This window comes from Pectinophora gossypiella, chromosome 16, assembly GCF_024362695.1.
Source record: "Pectinophora gossypiella chromosome 16, ilPecGoss1.1, whole genome shotgun sequence".
Taxonomy (NCBI): Eukaryota; Metazoa; Arthropoda; class Insecta; order Lepidoptera; family Gelechiidae; genus Pectinophora; species Pectinophora gossypiella.
In genome coordinates, this window is record NC_065419.1 from 7,610,709 (window position 1) to 7,629,868 (window position 19,160).

Below are 19,160 nucleotides of genomic sequence, written 5' to 3' on the forward strand. Positions count from 1 at the left end.
TATGTATTGTAATTTTAGAAGAAAAACCTTCGTGGTGCGATGTTATTGGCGATAGTGGCAATCTTCTTCTTGATTGTTGGATAGTCTTTGGTCAACATTGTAAAATTAATGTCGAACATTGGTTTGAAGTCCGGTTGTGAATTAACAATATCTTTGATTATTCTCTTGGCTTTTTTGAATGCTTGTTCTGGGTCATCCATAGTAATCTGTAAGAAAACAGATTGTATTATTTTGTTTATGCTTTTTAGATTGTCCTGCTACAAGAGAACTCTAATGTAGTTGTAGCTAATAATAATATAAATATAACTCACAGTATCCCAGAAAAGACCGGGACATTTGCGGTGTATGTGCTCATAGTCGTCTCTGATATTCGTAGAGAAAGACTGACTTGGAATCTGAAAATTTATATTAATTTTATAATATTTTAGGTCTTTGGCTCTTTGCTTGATTAGCAGACAATAACTGATTTTCTCTCTTTCCTTCCTTTTCTATTTTTATTTGGGTCATATCTTAAGGACTTCATCAGGGAAATTGTATAGGTATGCTTACCATTCTATAATACGCCAATTGCTTTAGTATATACTCCGGATCATCCACCTTCGTATCACGCCGTTGTTGGAATGTTTCAGCTGTACGTCAATTTAATTATAAATTTATTTTCGCATTATATTTTTTTAGAGACGTAAAAGGAGCATGAATGTAATAAGGATAAATAACGAGTTGTTTCGTTAGCGACTGGTGTCTATGAATTGAGCGGAGAGCTACTCTATTGGGTGGATACATACATAAACTCACGCTTAGATTAGAAATGGGTTGGGCACAGCCATATGGTTGGACACCGGACATTATAGTTGTCGACAGAGTTGTTAACACGTTGCCAGTCGAGTGATCCATATACGGTTCATGACGGACTAGTTCCATACGTCCGTGACCCATACACGGGTCACTAAGAAACGACCAGTCACGCACTAAGGGCGGGTGCTTCAGTTGGATCCCGGGTAACTTAGCAAAGGTTTGTATTACAGTATGTTTGATGAATTTTACTGTCCATAAGTTTGAAGGCTGAAGTGACTGAAGGTTTAGCAAAAATATGGAAGTCAAAACATACACATTTCAATGTTAGGGTCGCTGGCTTGCAGCAAGCCAGTGTCTATGAGGAAGCTGAGCCAGAGGTCGCCGTCGGGGTCCATGGAGCACCCGGAGCCGGTGCGGCCCGGCGGCGGACCGTGTCCGGCTATCGGCCACGGGAACTTCTTGCTTAGTGAGCGCTGAGTCATGTGCTTTATTCGTTCTTGGTCTGAAAGGAAATTACTATTAAAAAATAGAGCTACATAAATGAAACATAAGCTCACTCCCGTGCGTGATCCCCAATGGTGACAGAGTCATAAGTAACCTGAAGACACAACCTTTGATACAAATTTCTTAGATGGGCGCAACAAACCGTATGGTGTCAAGTGATCAGCTCATCGTCCGTGTTATCTGGTCCATCACGACAAAAAGATACAATCGGTTTTTACGACATGCCCGTGAGGGATCTATCTGTTTGACAGCAGAAACCTAAGATAGATGCTTTTCGGGAGCGAAACTCCACCGGTCTCCATTGCGGTGCATTTTCGCTCAGCTGGAATGTCCTCTGTCCTCTTTCCTCCTCTTCGGAGTCCCTTATCCTGGCACTGCCACCATCAGGGATCGGGATTCTGACTACACAGAAAAAATACCAGAACTTGTCGGTCAAAAGTTATAAGCATTTTTTGGTGGCAGGGCTAGGATAAGGCTTTCCTCAGCATCACTTTTTTTGTTATAGCACCTAGCGAAGATCTGATTTCACCAACAAAATGGCTATAATTTGTCGCCAACTTCGACACGCCGTCCAAAAGTTACAGGAGATTTTGTGTGACAGCGTTCCTCTGTCGTGTAGGTACCTACATCGTTTCCAGTTATTACTAAAATATAATAAAAACAATGTATGAATCACCAAAATGTGCGCCCTCCTGGGTCTTCTCAATATTCGCAGGTTCGATCAGTAATCCTGTCAGGTTTCTAGGGATTTCTCCCTCTTTGATTATCAGGCCAGCAGTTGCTTCCGCATCTTGCGATGTGAATGTTACAGATTTTGATGACTTGGCGCTGTTCGCACCAGAAATTCCTGTAATCATAAGCACCTACTAATAGTCTGGTCATCGGTTCTAACTACTTACAACATGATACTTAAAAGTTCAATCTATCTATTCGCAATTCTACTTATAACACTAAAATGGTAAGCAAAAGTTAAATAAGTAAGTACGTAAGTATCCTGCAGATACATATTTAGCGGCGTCAACGCCTTTTGGGTGAGAAGAGTCTGATATTTTGTCGGTATTCTTCGACTGTCGAGTATCACCCGATCTGAAATTGAATAAATTTTGTGAGTCCTAGTACAAACAGAGAATCGGAGCAATCGCTCACTTCAATAGTGACGGGTTAGTCACCAGAAGTCAACCATAGATACACTCGTATCTATCTAACGGCCTCCGAAGTGGTTGAGCGTTGGGCTCACGATCCGGTGGGGACATATCACAAAAATCACTTTGTGATCCCTAGTTTGGTTAGGACATTACAGGCTGATTACCAGATCGTCCGAAAGTAAGATGATCCGTGCTTCGGAAGACACGTTACATGAGTCATGTCAGGGGCCTTTGGCGGCTCAATAATAACCCTGATACCAGGGTTGATGAGGCTGGTATTTCAACCTCACAATCCACACGATAAGAAGAAGACTCGTATCTGTGTGAGTACCTGGAAGGGTAAGATAGGTAAGTTGGAGTCTTCTCCAAGAACAGTTTTACTTTAATCAGCTGAACTTACCTTACTCCAGTCCATCCGTAAAGTCTAAAAAAAGTTAGGTATATTTAACGAAATTTACTTTTTGGAGTCTTGATAGGAGTTCTGGCCATTAATATCGCTCGCGTACTCATCAGTGTTCTGAGACTCCTTGTACAGCGAACAAAGACTTGCTTCGTTCTGAATGGTTTGTTTATATGCCCGTTTGCAGACCTCTTCGAGTGAGCTGGTGCCCTGGGATGGAAAGTCTTGCTTGTAGATTTTTAGATGTACTTACTTAATCAATTGTTGTAATATTTTTTATCGTTATAGTGACAATGCCATGTCTTTGTCTTGAAATACCTACGCTGTGAATGACTTGAAATATCAATATTGGCAAAAGTGTAAGGAAAGAGCATCTCGAGTAAATAATAGTTAGAAAACCTCTGTTACGATCAGCTGCATGACAGTCATTGAAAACATTCCTTGTCTAAAACTGGCGAATCCTATCGCGGAGATCGTACTCCAATGTATTTTATATGCCATAAATCTGACGCAGAAATAGCTACTTTTAATGTTGAAACGACCTCATCCCAGAATTTATCTTTCTCAGAATATCTACTTCCCAGAAATTCCAGAATAATTATACATTTCCATGAATGTCAATTTCGGAGTCCAATTCAATCTACACTAATATATTATACTTAGAGGTAAAGTTAGTAATATTTGGAACTACTGAACCGATTTTGAATATTCTTTCACCGATATAAAGTGGAAACGCACCGATGACATGAGCGTGAGCATAGTGATTCCCTTGGAATACTCCTGCACAGCCTCGCGAGCGTCGCTATCCATCAGCAGGGAACACTGCGACTCTATCACGAACTCACTCTCCTCTTTCTCTTCGGGAAGACACTATGACAAAATATACACACTTTAACTCTTTAGATACTTACTAAAAAACGGTCGGTAGATACTTGCGTGCCTACGTGTAGTACTTATTAAATGTGAGATGTAGGTTTGAATATCAAACCAGCCGTCCCGGGATCGGCGTCCGGTCGAGTCCATTTAGGAAACATTTTTTTCTAAGTAAACTTAGCCCTGGCTGTCCTGTATTTTCCACCAACCCGCAGTGAAGCGGTGGTGGTGGTTGTGATGTACCTATAGATGTTTTCTCTTCAATCAATCAGTATAGATTAAACGTGTACTCAGCTGTGGGATCTTGTTTTGTGTGAGTTTCTGAATACCTATTCATTCTAACGTTGAAGATTCCAAGACTAGGTCTTTAGCTACTTATAGGTAAAGACTGTCATTTCTGTTACGTAGGTAGGCTGTGTATGTTATGTTGGAAGGACATTACCAGAAGTATTTCGTTAAGTATCCCGGTAACAAGTATCCGCCCGGAGACCAACACTTGTAGCGTGGACTTTTCTAAAGGCACTTCAACAGATGTTCGAGCCTCCAGCATTCTGTTACGGTATCTGCAAAAATGTTATGATACTTTACACCTGTTTTACGACTTGCTGATAAACTGTCAGATATTTATGGGTTGATGAGGTTGGTAATCCACCTCACAACCCACACGATAGAAGAGAAGAGATGGGCGATCATATGTCATTCGTACAGATCACACCTAATTCTCATAAATAGACTATGGAATTCTACTTACTACGACCTCGGCACACACAACACGAGGGTATTGGAAAAAAGCGAGGGTTTTTTTTTCCCAAGGAATAGAAGAAAGAGGTTGGAAAGGCCCTAACGCGTATTTTGTATGAGAATCGCTGTCGCGGGTTCAACTCCAAAAGACCCTTGACATGCCTCATGTAACGACTACGCGTACCTGCTTACGTCTTAACGTGCCTTCTGAAGCTCGGATCATACTTTTAGACAATTGGGTGATCAGGCCTGTAATGTCCTTACCAATCTAGGGATCAAAAAATGTTTTTTTTTTTGCGATATGTCCCCACTGGGATTCAAATCCGGGACCTCCGGATCATGAGCCTAACAAACGCTCAACACGGAGGTCGCTGGTAAACTGTCTGGTATCTATGTATACAGGGACATAGGTAGGTACATAAGATCACGTCTGATTCACATTAGTTGCCAGAGACTATGGAATTCTATATAGATTGTGCGATCCATGCACAACACTTAGCCCTTAGCGATTGTACAAATAGGAACATTCGCCACTTGGCTAGGTTTTCTGGTAACATTCCATCAAAGAAACAATTCATTAAATAGTCAAAAAGTATTTAATAATATTTTAAAACAATTTATCTTAATAATAGTAATTAAATAGTTTATCAAGTCACGAAATTACATAAATACTTAATTAACAAAAATAATGCTATTTACTGCACTCGTCAAAAAGCCCGCCCCTGACTAATCCGGGCGCGAAGGTGCCCATTACACTAGCCGCATTTCCTCGCTGTATAGCAATGGACAACCTTTGCGCCAAGAACAATCCTGCACGGGGGTCATCTCCACTCTCTCTTAAACGACGTCCGATTTCCGCTATAAATTTTTTAGCATCGCTACCCCAACAACCCGTCGTCTCAACAGCAAGCGGGATAAAAATGTAGCGACCTTCTAACTCCCTATATTTTTCCCGCTTCCTACGAGCAGCGAACTCAGCCGCGGCGCCAGCCGAAGCGACCGTGCGACCAAGATGCGACGCGGCAACAGTGTTAACACACGTCGCATCCCACAGGAGACATCTGCCCTTCTCCCACGGCACCAGGGTCATACCGTCTGGTCTTTTTCCGTCTGAACGGCTAAGACCCGGAGGTTCCAGCGCACACGGAATATTTGCTGAGACAAGGGCCCGGCGGACGATTTCGTTTAACGCATGATGCCGTGGAAATCTTCCAGCACATCGACAGCAACTCAGAGCATGATGGCCGTTGGCCTCCACCAGGGAACTGCAAATGCATTGATGTTTTTCGCACACATTGCAGCCCAGGCGAAGAGCAACCGCCACACGAACCGAGTCGCTATCGAGAAAAGTTCCCATGTGCGGAGATGGTAGTGCATGAAGCCATGCACCGGCCTCCGGCTGTGAAACTGCCTTTAACCTGGCTGCATCCTCCCCCACACAGTCACTTACCAGCTCCTGCAAAACATGCCGAGCTCCGACATCATCCCAAGCTCTCTGCCTGCATGGATGAGCCGGAACAGGCACAGACGGATTGGAAGTCGTCCAAACCGACAAAGCGTCTTCCGCAAAGGGGATGTTCACCCTGCCACCATAAAATGATAAAATATCAGTAACAAGGTCCGCAACCCCATGCGTCGACGCCAGGTAGGCTGGTATACCCACATCTCGCGCGCAGCGCACGCCTATCCCTCCATGCCGGATCGGCAAAGCCGCCTGGCTCCACTGCTTTGCATTCAATGATACATTTAGAACTGTCTCTACAGTGTCCTTCAAAGAGGCATCAAACGTGGAGACTTCTTGACTACACAGCCACGTCGGCGTCGTTCGCAGCAAATAAACTATCTTAGGAACTGCAAAACACACCCGCAACAGAACCAAAGCAACATGGGCCGAGACATTCCTAAGACGATCGCGAGCGAGTAAGAGCAGCTGCCTTCTGTTCTCGATGGCATCAGGTATAGCATTTGGAAAGATGGGCGAACCCAACAAGCAAAAATCGTTGGGAGACATCTCTTTGAGCCCAGGAAGTAAAGTAGATAAAAGGGAGAAAGAAGAACGGGAATTTGGACCACAGGGGAAAAACTCACATTTGGACGCGCTCACTTCCAGCCCCACCTCCGCAAACCGCGGCAAGAGTTTACTAAGGTCCCGCTCCACTACTTCGGGATTTCCTCCTACAGTGCCGTCATCCAAGTACCATATATTTAGCGGTGACTCTAACTCCGAAATAACTTTGTGGATTGCTAGACTGAAAGCGAGCGGCCCAAGCGGGTCCCCCTGCTGGGCTCCCACCTGGGAAAGAATAAGAGATCCATCATAAAACAGATTAGAAGGAGATTGGTAAACTTGAAAAAGAAAAGGATATAGGGAAGGAATCTGCTCGCGCACTTCGCCCAAAAGTACGTCTCTTTCCATGGTATTGAATGCGTTTCGCACATCCAGCTTAACAATAACGCAACTTTCATTGGCTGGGTCCATTGCGAATGTGCGTGTCGCGTGAATAGCCGCCTCACATCCCAACTGAGTGCCAAAACCGAGCTGATGTGGTTGGAGATACAATGCCATATCCTTTTTCACCGCACGGCATCCTAACTTTGCTACCAAACGACGCAACGCGCTCCCAACAGCAATGGGTCTCACGCCACCGTCCTTCTTTGACAACGCACACAGCGATGCACCGTACAAGTAGGGGCACACCTCCGGCAGGAGGTTTCCGCCTAACAAGAAATTGGACATTTTAGTAAGGCTCTCCAGCAACCGCCGTCCATTATCACCCGCAGACTTTGACGTCAGCTCTTTTAAGTGAGCTGGACGTAAACCATCCAGTCCTGCCGCTGAACCAGTATAGAATGTACTGAGAGCATGCACCACATCTTCCACATTAACAGTTAAAGCGGCTGTGGATGCCCCCGGTGCAGGAGGAAGGGCGAGCGAGCGGGATGGCGATGGGTGCTTTGTCTGCAACGATGCGAGGGTGTCAGGACCAGGAGTTGCCATTGTGTCCTCGGACATTAACACGCGGACGGCACCTCTCAAATCACCCTCAAAAACTTTGGTCTCAATTGTTTTATATACATTCATTAAATTGCTTACTCTTTACGGTCCCGCTGTCGTTTAATCAAAGCATTCTTATCGGAGCACGTGGCGAGGATGAGGTACGGCCGGCGCCCGCGCAACTGCATCATCAGAGCTGACGTCAGATCCATCGCTGCCACCTTCACTTTCCCGTCTTTAACGTACGCTTCTTCACGGCCTTTGAACAGATAGACGTAGGGTTTCTGGGCTTTTAGCCTAAGTGATGGCTTCGGTGGATCATGTTTTTAGTCGTCACAATAGGCTATTTTCTAACTAGTCAAATAAGTTACTTTTCATTAAACGTTAACATAGTATGGAATGAGTATGAAAAAGCACACTGTGACGTCATAGATAAACGTGCTTTTGTCGGACTTAATATTCCGTTTTTATTTACTTAAATAGAAAATGAAAATGATTTTCGTCAGTGTTAGATCTGTGTTTTTAGTAACGTAATTTATCTTTGACCTAGGACACTACTCGATTATGATGATAGGTAAGGCGCGCGAGTTTCTAGCAAGCAACTTACTAAGACCATACGATTCTCCATCTAGCTCCGAGTAGGTGAGCAATTCTCCGGAGAGCAGCATCTTGTCGAACAATTTCCTGGTCACCTCCCTGTAGTGTCCAGGGAAGTGGAACATTGCTGTCGTGTGCTGCACGGCTTCTTCTATGTTCGCGCTACAGTCGTTAGCTAGCCGGCGGACTAGAGTTCCTGCAGAGCACAGTCAGGATTTCAAACTCGAAAAATTGTTTATTCATTAGGTAAAATCTATTTATTCGTAGGGTAAAATACTTAGTTACAATTCGAATCGTCAATTTTTACATTCTTTATTATTCCGATAAGGACTTACATTGACCAAATTGGAGATGTCCTTAGAAAAGGTTTAATACGATCTACTCTGAACCGGCGTGCGTGTATCAAGCGATTGATGAATGTGGAGGAAGCGTAGGGAGGAAGCAAGAGAAGTGTGTCCGGATCGAAGCAAATATAATTCTATAGTTTCTACTTACCCCGGTGGGAAATAGGCGTGAGTTTATGTATGTATGTTATTTATTATTTACATTTCACGACTTTACAGTGCAGAAGGGCCAATGCGCTGTGAATCTTTCAATATAAGTACCTAAACAATAATATAATTAGACATATGAAACTTAAGTGTAAACAATATATACTTAAACATATTTAATTTTCACACATCCTTCGTCATCGCAGAACCTCAGACACTGGCGACATACATACGTCCACTCACTCACAAACAGATCACACTCTGGTGCTGATGCAAGGAGTGCATTAAAGCATGTGCACTGCACGGAGGAGTGGCGAGTGTGTGCGCGTATATGTTTTTTTCTTGAACGTCTCATCCGCCTCAAACTACTGCACCTTGTTACAACATGTATAGTCGAGGAAAAGTAGCTGCAAGATAAACCTCGGCATAGGGCCCTAGACAAGAACTAGAATGTTGGTAAACATGGATAACATAAGCAAGCGGTTACTCGCCAACAGCTTGCCACAAGCTAGCCTGCGGAGACTGAAGTCTGCACTATTGGATTCACCAGGTTCGCTGATGAATTCATGGGGCGATGGGGTTTTATTATTCTTATTAGATCATCATTATTATTATTGCTCTAAGAGAATAAAAGCTGTTTTTATGATGATTGTGCAGTTTACATCACAACGCCTTTTTCTAAATGAATAAACGCCTTCATAATGTTCACTCATAACACTTTATGATCAAAGTTATGATTTTGCCGCGACATGAATACTAATGTACTTAATAAAAAATCTTATTTTTGGATAGAAAGTACCTCTACTTAGGTATCTACATTTTATTGGCCTATATTTGGAGATAATTCAAACAAGTAGGTGGTAATTCCACGATAGATTCAGAGACTAGGTTAAAGGTGTAACTTAAGATTGCTTACTGATGGTATTAAATGGGCGTTTACCACACAAATAAAATGTATTTATTATGTATAATATTTAGAAAGACTTCTAGCGACTGATGTTTATATTGGCGCAAGGCGTCCTATGCCTTCGATATCTCAGAATTAGGTAATATTCTAGTCAGAGTCAACAATACGAAGAGCTTTCATTTCATTATAAGACTTCAAAATCATCTGAAAGTATTTGAATTAAGTATCCGGTATTATACTTACTTACATACCTATAAAAACTCACGCCTATTTCCCACCGGGGCGGGGTAAGCAGATACTATGGGATTGGCTGCGATCCTAACACACTTCTCTACTTGACGTATGTAGGTAGGTACTTGAAACTTTTTGCTTAAATAAAATCAATTTTATCCTGAACAAAACATTAAATCAGCTTGTATTTCAAAGGTACCTTTTCCAACGGCTTCGTACCCCACAATGATAACCAGGGGCACCTCTCTGGTGTCGGCTGGGGGCACGTATGGTGACACGCGAGCCCTAGACAGCTGCTCTATGTACAACAGCCGCAGGAGGCGTCGACAAGCGAACGCCTTTACGTCTGGAGTTGTGTCCATTTTGAAGCGTCTCTAAGGGCAGAGGGCTGTTTTTAAATCGATTAAAATAAAACACAACAGTCTATAAACGTTACACAGCTGGGCACACGCTTCCTTTCGTTCAAAAAAGGGTAGGTATGGAGTATACTCCATCTCGTTGCTTCTCGTTACCACAATGTGAGTGTTTAGGCTAGTACCTAGTCGGAACCAACACGGCTTAACGTGCCTTCCGCAGCACGGAACCATCTTCACTTTCCGATAATCAGATGTTTCAAGCCTGCAATGTCCTAGGCAAACAAATGACAGTCTCACGAAGTGATAAAAAAGAAATACTTATATTTTATTATTAAGCTTAATCTTTTTTACTTTTTGAAGTGGTCCCGGGAAGCAATTAAAGATGCTGGTTGCTGTTATGCTTACAAACTACAATTACAGAGTACAGTTAAGTAGATAAGAATATGAATATTCATGAATGAATCTGCAGCTAGGATGGTCTTTTAATGACTTGTACAAAATACCTTATGTTCAATGGCATATTAATTATAACGTTCTTTTGGATTTTGACCGGCTGAAATGTACACCAATAGGTGAATTACTTTAGCAGATTGCCAAGAGTGCACAAGACGGAACCAGTTATCTTGAGTGCGCTGCTTGTAATCGCTCCTTTCTAGATATCTTGGATATTTCATGTATTTACCCTAGAGTATCTAGGTACTAGATATAGGTAGCATCTAGCTTAAGCGTGATTTTGGAATTTGTTTTCGAGTTCGTTTTAGGATCATAAATGATTATCACGTGCTCAGCGGTTAAGGAAATCCCGAGAAATACGTTTCGAAGGTATGTGACCTAACTTATATTGGGCTGGTTCACACCTCGAATTGGAAGGTCAGACAGGCAGTCGCTTCTGTAAAAAACCGGATCTGTCGAATCTTCCGGTTAGGTAAGCGGACCTTGTGAACACGGGCTAACGCCAGGGAGATAATGACCTAGGGAGTATCTAGGCACAACCCGGAAAATTCACACAAAAAACCTCGTTTTACACAGACATTAACACTATACATTGACGTTATCGTACACGCGCATCTGTGTGTGTGACGTCTGACGCCCATACGATTGAAGACTTAGGTGAGATAAACCTAGCTCAGCTGCTGGTGGGGAACGGCTAGTTGAATTCAAATGATTTATTGTAAAAAATAAATATCAATAAGATTGGCGTACAGTAGAATTTGGTGATACATACTAAAAGTTACTCTAGCCATAGAGGCGGCCAATCAGCTCGCGACACCAAACACTTCAGAACCCCGATACCGACCCCGCCGGGCGTGGTCGACGATTTCCCTCTTTCAGCGCTTATTGCTATCGACCCACTAGGGTCGATTAATCCTTTCAAATATTCTTCCTCTCAGACGACGCCCTGAGCCGAGGTTCGCGCCCAACTGGGCACCCTCAGGCCTGTTGTCTTAAACGTTGTACCGGGTGAGAGCCTTCAGTTCTCCCCATTTGTCTGGCCAAGTAATTAATGCCATCTGCGGTAAATCTACAATAAGTCACTTCAAAAAAAGAAAACTACATTTCGTACGTAGTTTTATTCCTTATTCTATGATTTCGTTCTTAGTTTTATACGCCGTTCTATGCGTACTATTACACTTTATTCTATGATCTACCTGGATGACAGGGTCGAGTTCCTCAGCATCGAGGCTAAGCAGCAGGGGGAAGGTATTGATGACGACGTCCCTGTACCCTGGCGTGCAGCAGATGGGGTTGGCCCTCAGGTCCAAGATCGCCAGCCGGCGCATCTGGCGCATGTACACCGCCAGCTCCAGGAGCATGCTCAGACCGTTGTTCCGCGCGTGCAGTTCTTTAACCCTGCCACGAATAAACAATAATAATTAATCTTCACTGCCTTTCCCCAGTCAACCGGAGGGGGTATGGAGCATACTCCTTTATAGTATGACAACCGCTGTCGACGGTTCAACGTCACTCTTTTACTACTTAACTACTGCAGCAAACAGATTGGTAACTTAATAGCTCTACTACTTCTCAAACTCCACAGCCACTTTACCGGCAACGTATATATTACCTATGTGATAGACTGCAATTTTGTCATTACTATTCATAAGTAAGATACTGCATGCAAAAGTATTTTTTTATAGCCGATCATACTAAGGTTTTTTTAGTTTTTCTGTGATAAGGAGGAATCTCCTTGCATGATAGTCGATACCTGCCGGTTATAATACGCAAGACGATTTTGAATATATATTTTTTGGCGGAGTTCCGTTTATCATAAAGCTTGTGGACGAATGGAGTGCAAAGTTGAAGTATGAACTATTTGCTCCTACCTGTATGACGCGCGTTTCGCGCTCACTTGGCCCTTCCAACCTTTTTCTTCTATTCCGTGCTCTAACCATTAGCCCATGGAGGCAGTCATACACAACCTTACAAAAGGAATTACAAAATTTGGACACATACCTACTTCAAATTAAACTAGGCTAAACCTATACCTTGGGGAACCTGTTACAATTTATCCATATTCTTAACAAAGGTATCCTTTAAAAGAAGACTTCTTACAGCAGGTAAGTATAACAAATACTTACTAATAATAAATAGTACTTATTAATAGAAATAGAAATAAAAACAATAGATAGTAAACAAAGAAAAAAGTACTTAAACAACTTATTCGAAAGATATCTGTTTTAGCAACGTTATATACCTACCTATATGTATTTAGTACCTAATAAATTACAAAACGAATACCATTCCCCAGCCATAACGAGCAATTGGTTTTGTGGGGTTTTCATTCTAACAATATTTGTATAGTTGTGTTAAAAAACATCTATTTATATCAAGACAAATATAGACTCCTTACACTTTGACAGAAAGCGTTTATCCCTTTATGTACTCTTAAGTACGTTGATACCTAACGAGTAAAATATTCTGATGAAGTGTAAAAAAAATAATACAAAATACCTCTAAGAAGTGCTTATAAAGAGCCTGTAAATAGATTGAATAAGCTCTGGGAGAAGAACAGAAAGCTCGTGGGTGGCATCGATTTTATAATCTTCAACTATGTACAGACAATTTTACTTCGGCGCGCTTTCGTACCTAAATAGGGATTAAGTATTTATGAATAATAAAAGGCAGGTATTACGTGAACGTGTTAAGCCTCGTATCCACTACGCGACATTGACGCGAAAAATAAAGCTCATCATGAAGTCCAACAATGACGCGTAACGACGAGCAACATCTTTGTCAATTCAATTTCAGTTATTACCACAGTCGCGCAACAACGCGCGCTGTTGTGCGACGCTGTCGAACCTGTCGAGCATCACATGTTGCGGGTTTAAGCCGAGCGACACATCGGGCGATGTCAGATGACGTCGCAAAATTTCGACCGACGCTACAACTAAGACGGTGACACTTCTGATATCGCCCGATGTCTCCGGGGACACATGTCGTTCGACATACGTCGTCTAGTGGAGACGAAGCTTTATGCTCTATCATTTCTTTATTCGTATTTATTTAACCGTTATTAAATTTCGTTCAATTGTTGAGTACAAAATGCTCAGCAGCTCTGCCTGCCCTCTTAAGGATTACGAACATGATTTTATATTATAGGTAGTTATGGAAGTCTACGTAGCGTAATTTGGTGCATGTACTTAAATATTAAGCTCTGAAGGCAAACATTTTAATTGGACGGGAGAGACAAGCAAATTGGGAATTAAATCCATCTCGTAATGTCGACAAACAGAACCTTATGTCTAACACGACTGCAAGCTTGTCTTCTGACATCTTGACTGCCTATCATAATCAGATTTAATATGGTAAGACGTCTATTCAATATCTCACTCTAAATAAAGGTTTTATTATTCTGTACTAGGCTTTATGTACTTATTTAAGAAGTAGATTTACAAAATAATCTAAATAAAGGCGTGTGTCTGGAATATGTATACCTATCTTGTTATAACAATTTAATTTACTTCAGTGCGCATCAGTTATTCCTGAAATTCGCGAGACATAAACGGAGCAAAAATGTGTAATCAAATTGTGCTAGTTACGTTCCCAAAATGTCGTAATTTTGTTTGTTACCTACGTCTTACCTTGTACAACCTGAAAATATCTTCATGGAAGTGAGATTATTCTCGTTCAGGTTCAGATACTCAAGATGATACAGCGTCCAAAGGCCGGCTTGAGAGCCGAATTCAAAGCTTGAAATGTTGTTGTACGAAACGTCAAGCCACACCAAGCGCAAGTTATTCAGGTTTTCAAGTCGCTGGATGTGATTAAAGGAGAGGTCGAGCCGTCGGAGATAGCTGGAACATTCATATTGTTACTGCAAATAGAAGTCTTATGGTAGCACTGAAGTAGTGCCAAATCGGGAACTTCCTCAGCGGAAATGACAAGCATCTCATCAGCGTAATACGGGGTTACGGGGCATTTCCACGGCCTGAATAAAATAGGCTTCTCGCTCCACCGCCGTAGCTTTAGGCGAGTTACGGGGTTTTATAATACAAAGAATAACACATAATACACACTGCAAGTTTTCCAACCCGGTGATTCCTTTTATATTGTTGTGGGACAAATCGAGTATCGTGATGGACCAAAACATCGTCAAGTCTCTTATTCTTTTAACTGAGTTGTATTTGTAGTGCACTTCCGTTAGGAACCATTGCGCTGAAAGTTACAAAAGAACTGTAAGTGAAGTTCAAATACAATGCAGTCAGTGTCTCGTTAGTAACGTCTCGAATAGTTTATTGAAGTACTCACGAACGTCGTATTCCAAAACAGTATTAAGTCTGTTGAAAGAAACAGAAAGATTTTGCAGATAAAGAAGATGTGAGAGCACCGTCAGATCCGTCAGGTAGTTAGCGGAGAGATCCAAATACACCAAGTATTTATAATGCTGAAGCACTTCTATGTTGACGAGGTGCTGGAATCACATTTTTTGGTGACAAAATATGAATAAGAAGTTTTGTGTATCGAACAAAGATAAACAAAGGACAAGGCAAATAACATTAAGTAATTACGTAGCTGGGGGAAACTTTTTTACTGTTAGGGTGGTCGCATACTTAGCGGATCAAGACCCAAAAATACTAGCCGCAGAGGCCAGGCATTTGTCATAACCAAAAACATTCTTGTGTAGTAGAGACAACGACTGAACCATTGCAGGCGTGGTCTATGCTTCCAGTAGTCTTGGAAAACGACTAGAAGTATAACCACCTTGTAAGCAAAAATGTGACTAAAGTAACCTTGTTTGACAGGTCCAGTTTGATGAACACGAAGTCCCCGAGAATGGGGGTTCTCTTGAGGTATGTGAGACAGGCGTTGACCATGTCTCGAGTCAGGACGCCCCCCACTATCTCCGCCACGTCCTTGATATCTCTCACGCGTACCACAGGAGAGTATACATCGTTATATAACTCTGGGAAGGGGTAAAAACACCCCCAATAGTTATCCTCGTTCATCAACGACGTCACGTTGATTGGGAACTGCGAAGGACAAAAGGGAAAACAAGTTAGTTTGACAAAGTGCTAACGGGTCATGAGATCCATTAGCTGTGAAAGCGCCGCCTACTAAAATGTAGAACTTTGTCACAATAGCTATAAATATAAGGATGAATAATGAATGTACTTAATGACTTATTCTGTATCATTAGGAATGTAAAAAATTGTAAATACCTACTGTTTGTGATACAATTTAGAAGTTTATCACATGTATTTTATGTCATGAATTTTTTTCCGATATTTTTCCTAAATTCTTTCCTGTTGACAATACATGTTTCGTAACATTTGAACGAGGTACTTAGACGATTTTAGGTGGACGCTATTTTGTATTTCATTAGCCAATGTGAGTTCTGCAGTTAGCACGAATCTCTTTACGGGCGAAGAAATCACGCCGCAAACGTGAACGTTATACATACGATGAAGTGTTCTCTCTACCTACGAGAAATGTGACCCTACTCAAGATATATATACTTACTACCTTTGTCGATTCTATTCCATTACATAAGATTACGCCTATTTCCCACTGGGCGCGTAAGTACAGACTATGGGTTTTAATTTGCTTCGAGTCTGACATATTTCTTTTGTTTCCTGCACATTCATTAATCGTTTCATACAAGCAAGCCGGTTCAGAGTAGATCATACTAAACCTTTGTTCAAGTCAACCGCACATATACACACAGGACATCTATTCCATTATTAAACCTAATCATAATTACGGTAGAGTACCGAATGAGACAATACTATTTATTTCTGTTCATTGTCGTCGAGGTTATAAGGACAAGTTCTCAAATATCGACCATGTACGAACGGGAACTATACTTATGTGGGAAATAAAGATGGAGACCTACTAACTATATTCAGTTGATTATTCTCTGATTATAATGTAGATATTTATGGAAAGAGATACTATATATTATAGACATATATAAGATAGATAAGATAGAAGCATTTTGGAGCAAGTACGAGAGCGATCCAATATAACACGCCGCGGGGCATGTTGACGAAAATATTTCATATTGAAGTTCGCATTCATGAATATTTCATACAAAGTTTGAACAACTTTTAGCTTATTCGGGCAAAGTTGTGAAGAATTTAATATCATTTATTGTTGTCTCGTGTGGAAAGTTTACCCGGTGAAGTTAATTACACCTACCCACCTGCATACATAACGACTAAGTTATTCCAACTTTTTGTGGAGATAACTTGATATTTATATGAATTCTGTCGTGGGATTCATATGAGAAATGCCAAGCCGTGGAATTACGGTTCACTACACAACCACTAAAATGTCGCCGTGATTGCTGTTTTAAGCTTTCCTTTTTGATCTTACATTTTCAGCTTGTTAAATATACAATTCCTTTGCATTGTGTGAACTAACATAAAAATATAAAAATGAATTATTTTCTACATTCAAAAGTAACGTTGATTGGATAAGGAAAGCTATTTTTATTAAACCTTATCGCTGAGTCTTTTATGGATTGTTCAGAGTTTTTTATTTTATTTAATTTTTTTTTGACGTGACTTATTGTAGATTTGCGGCATTTTTTGTACTTGGCCGGACAAATGGGGAGCGCTGAAGGCTCTCACCCAACGTTTAAGACAACAGCCTGAGGGTGCCCAGTGTTCGAAGAGAATGTTCAGAATGTTCAGTTCATAGACATTTTTGCTTATTTGTTTCTTTCGCTGGTCGCGGCCTTGCATTCGCTACAGTTCTTCGTACCTAGGGCCACTAAACACCACAGTTTGATATAATATCCGCGATAATGTTAGACCTGAACAAACGTGAAGATACTAACTTGTTCGTCTGCCGAGTCTTCTACGGTTTTTCCTCGTACTACTGATGATGTGCGGCTCGGCTCCTGAGTATGTTGTGATCCAGGTGTGACAACTGTTAACACAATTACATTAGTGGTAGAAATATTGCCGTGATCTGATTAATGGTGTATTGGTCAAACGAGCGATTTTTATTCCGATGCTTGCAGATTAGATATTGGTCTTTCGGTCTACACCATAAAATTTGTTGGCGAATGAACAATCGGTTTTGATATAGCACGTTCAGTGCACGTTCATTTTATCAAACTGACAAAGTATAATTAAGTAGATATATGCGTAAAGAGACAGTAGCGACCTGACAACTTACTAACTGGCGGCTAATAAATGCTGAGAGAGGACTATAGGACGTCCACCACCGCCACATGACTGTTACGATCAACATGTTACTTATTTTTTGTACTATTTATGTTTCTGTTATGTCATTTTGTGTAATCTTTTCCTGATATTTTTGCATTTTTACTATGACGTCCACTAATAATAAATACTTTCTTTCATCTGAGCTGTCTTTAACTGCTGAGCTGCTGATTGTTGTGGAAAGCTAGAACTGGTCTGTTTTTAAAATAACTTTGTGAACGTATGTCATCATCTCCCTAGCATTATCCCGTTTTTTACAGGGCCCGCTTACCTTTTCGACAATTGGTTTAGGCCTGTGCTGGATTCGAACCTGCGACCTCAAAGTGAGAGACAAGCGTTCTACCAATTGGACTACCACGGCTCTCCTCGGCGGCTCGGGGTATGTCATGTGCTTACTATAAAATTCAAAATTACCGAGAGAGGTAGTGTCATCTACAGGCGCCATGGACAGGTAGTTGATCTTGGAGATGTTTATAGACTTCCTCACGAAGTTGTCGAATTGTAACGCGCTGAGCATATTCGGGACGTTGCTCTTGCCAAACTGTGCCTGTTGGTTCTTCACGTGCATCAGCAAGGCGGGGTCAGACTGTGAGAGCGCGCGTCGCGTCCTGCTCACAGTGCTCGAAGACTTGTCCTGTTGTACTGCCATTTTGTTATTGGCACAAATTAGAATTAATTAAGTATTTTAAATAAATCAACAAGTGAAATTATTGGAGTTTATCGTAAAATAAATATTATAGCTAGCTAGCACTATGTATTATTGAAATAAATTCAACTTTTTTGAATTGACAGAAATCAACGGGTACCCAACGTCAGTTATTGACTTGTTTGTGACAATTCATTTTCTCGAATTGATATTTCGATTATAAGTGGGGGGTTAAAAAGGCCACATATAAACAATTCATCTAAAAAGCAATATTGCTATTTGACATTTTGTTTGCGCTGCGCTCTTACTTTTATATGCGCAAATGTCAAATTGCAATATTGTTTTCTAGATGAATTGCTTAGATGTGGTCTTTTTTCTATGACTACCAGTTGCGCACAACCATAAAGTTGAAGTTGATGTATTTTTTAAACCCCCTGCTTTGTATTTATTTTAGCACTGTATTTTGCAAAAAAAAATATAGATAAAAAGGGCAGTTTTTTTTGACGTGACTTATTTTAGATTTGCCGCAGATGGCATTAACTACTTGGCCGGACAAATGGGGAGCGCTGAAGGCTCTCACCTGGTACAACTTTTAAGACAACAGGCCTGAGGGTGCCCAGTTGGGCGCGAACCTCGGGTCAGGGCGTCGTCTGAGAGGAAAAATATTTGAAAGAATTAATCGACCCTAGTGGGTTGATAGCGATAAGCGCTGAATGAGGGAAATCGTCGACCACGCCGGCGGGGTCGGTATCGGGGTCAAAAGGGCAGTTAGAGGAGAAAAATCTAAAGAAAAATCGGCCTTATCA

The 19,160-nt window shown here is 41.4% G+C and overlaps 1 protein-coding gene across 1 annotated transcript; it reads right to left on the reverse strand.

Annotated features, from left to right (window-relative positions):
• Positions 1 to 14: 14 nt before the first annotated feature.
• Positions 15 to 18,363, reverse strand: LOC126373721 (uncharacterized). Its single transcript, XM_050019957.1, has 19 exons — positions 18,123 to 18,363; positions 17,318 to 17,409; positions 15,267 to 15,506; positions 14,785 to 14,947; positions 14,553 to 14,691; positions 14,118 to 14,330; positions 11,685 to 11,886; positions 9,875 to 10,053; positions 8,061 to 8,242; positions 7,553 to 7,712; positions 4,160 to 4,280; positions 3,583 to 3,714; positions 2,903 to 3,054; positions 2,381 to 2,385; positions 1,976 to 2,146; positions 1,109 to 1,297; positions 550 to 629; positions 312 to 395; positions 15 to 206 (listed from the first exon to the last, which is right to left on the reverse strand). Exons 1-19 carry the CDS (start codon positions 18,355 to 18,357, stop codon positions 15 to 17), a joined length of 2,931 nt encoding a protein of 976 aa, XP_049875914.1. The 5' UTR covers positions 18,358 to 18,363.
• Between the last annotated feature and the right edge of the window lie 797 nt (positions 18,364 to 19,160).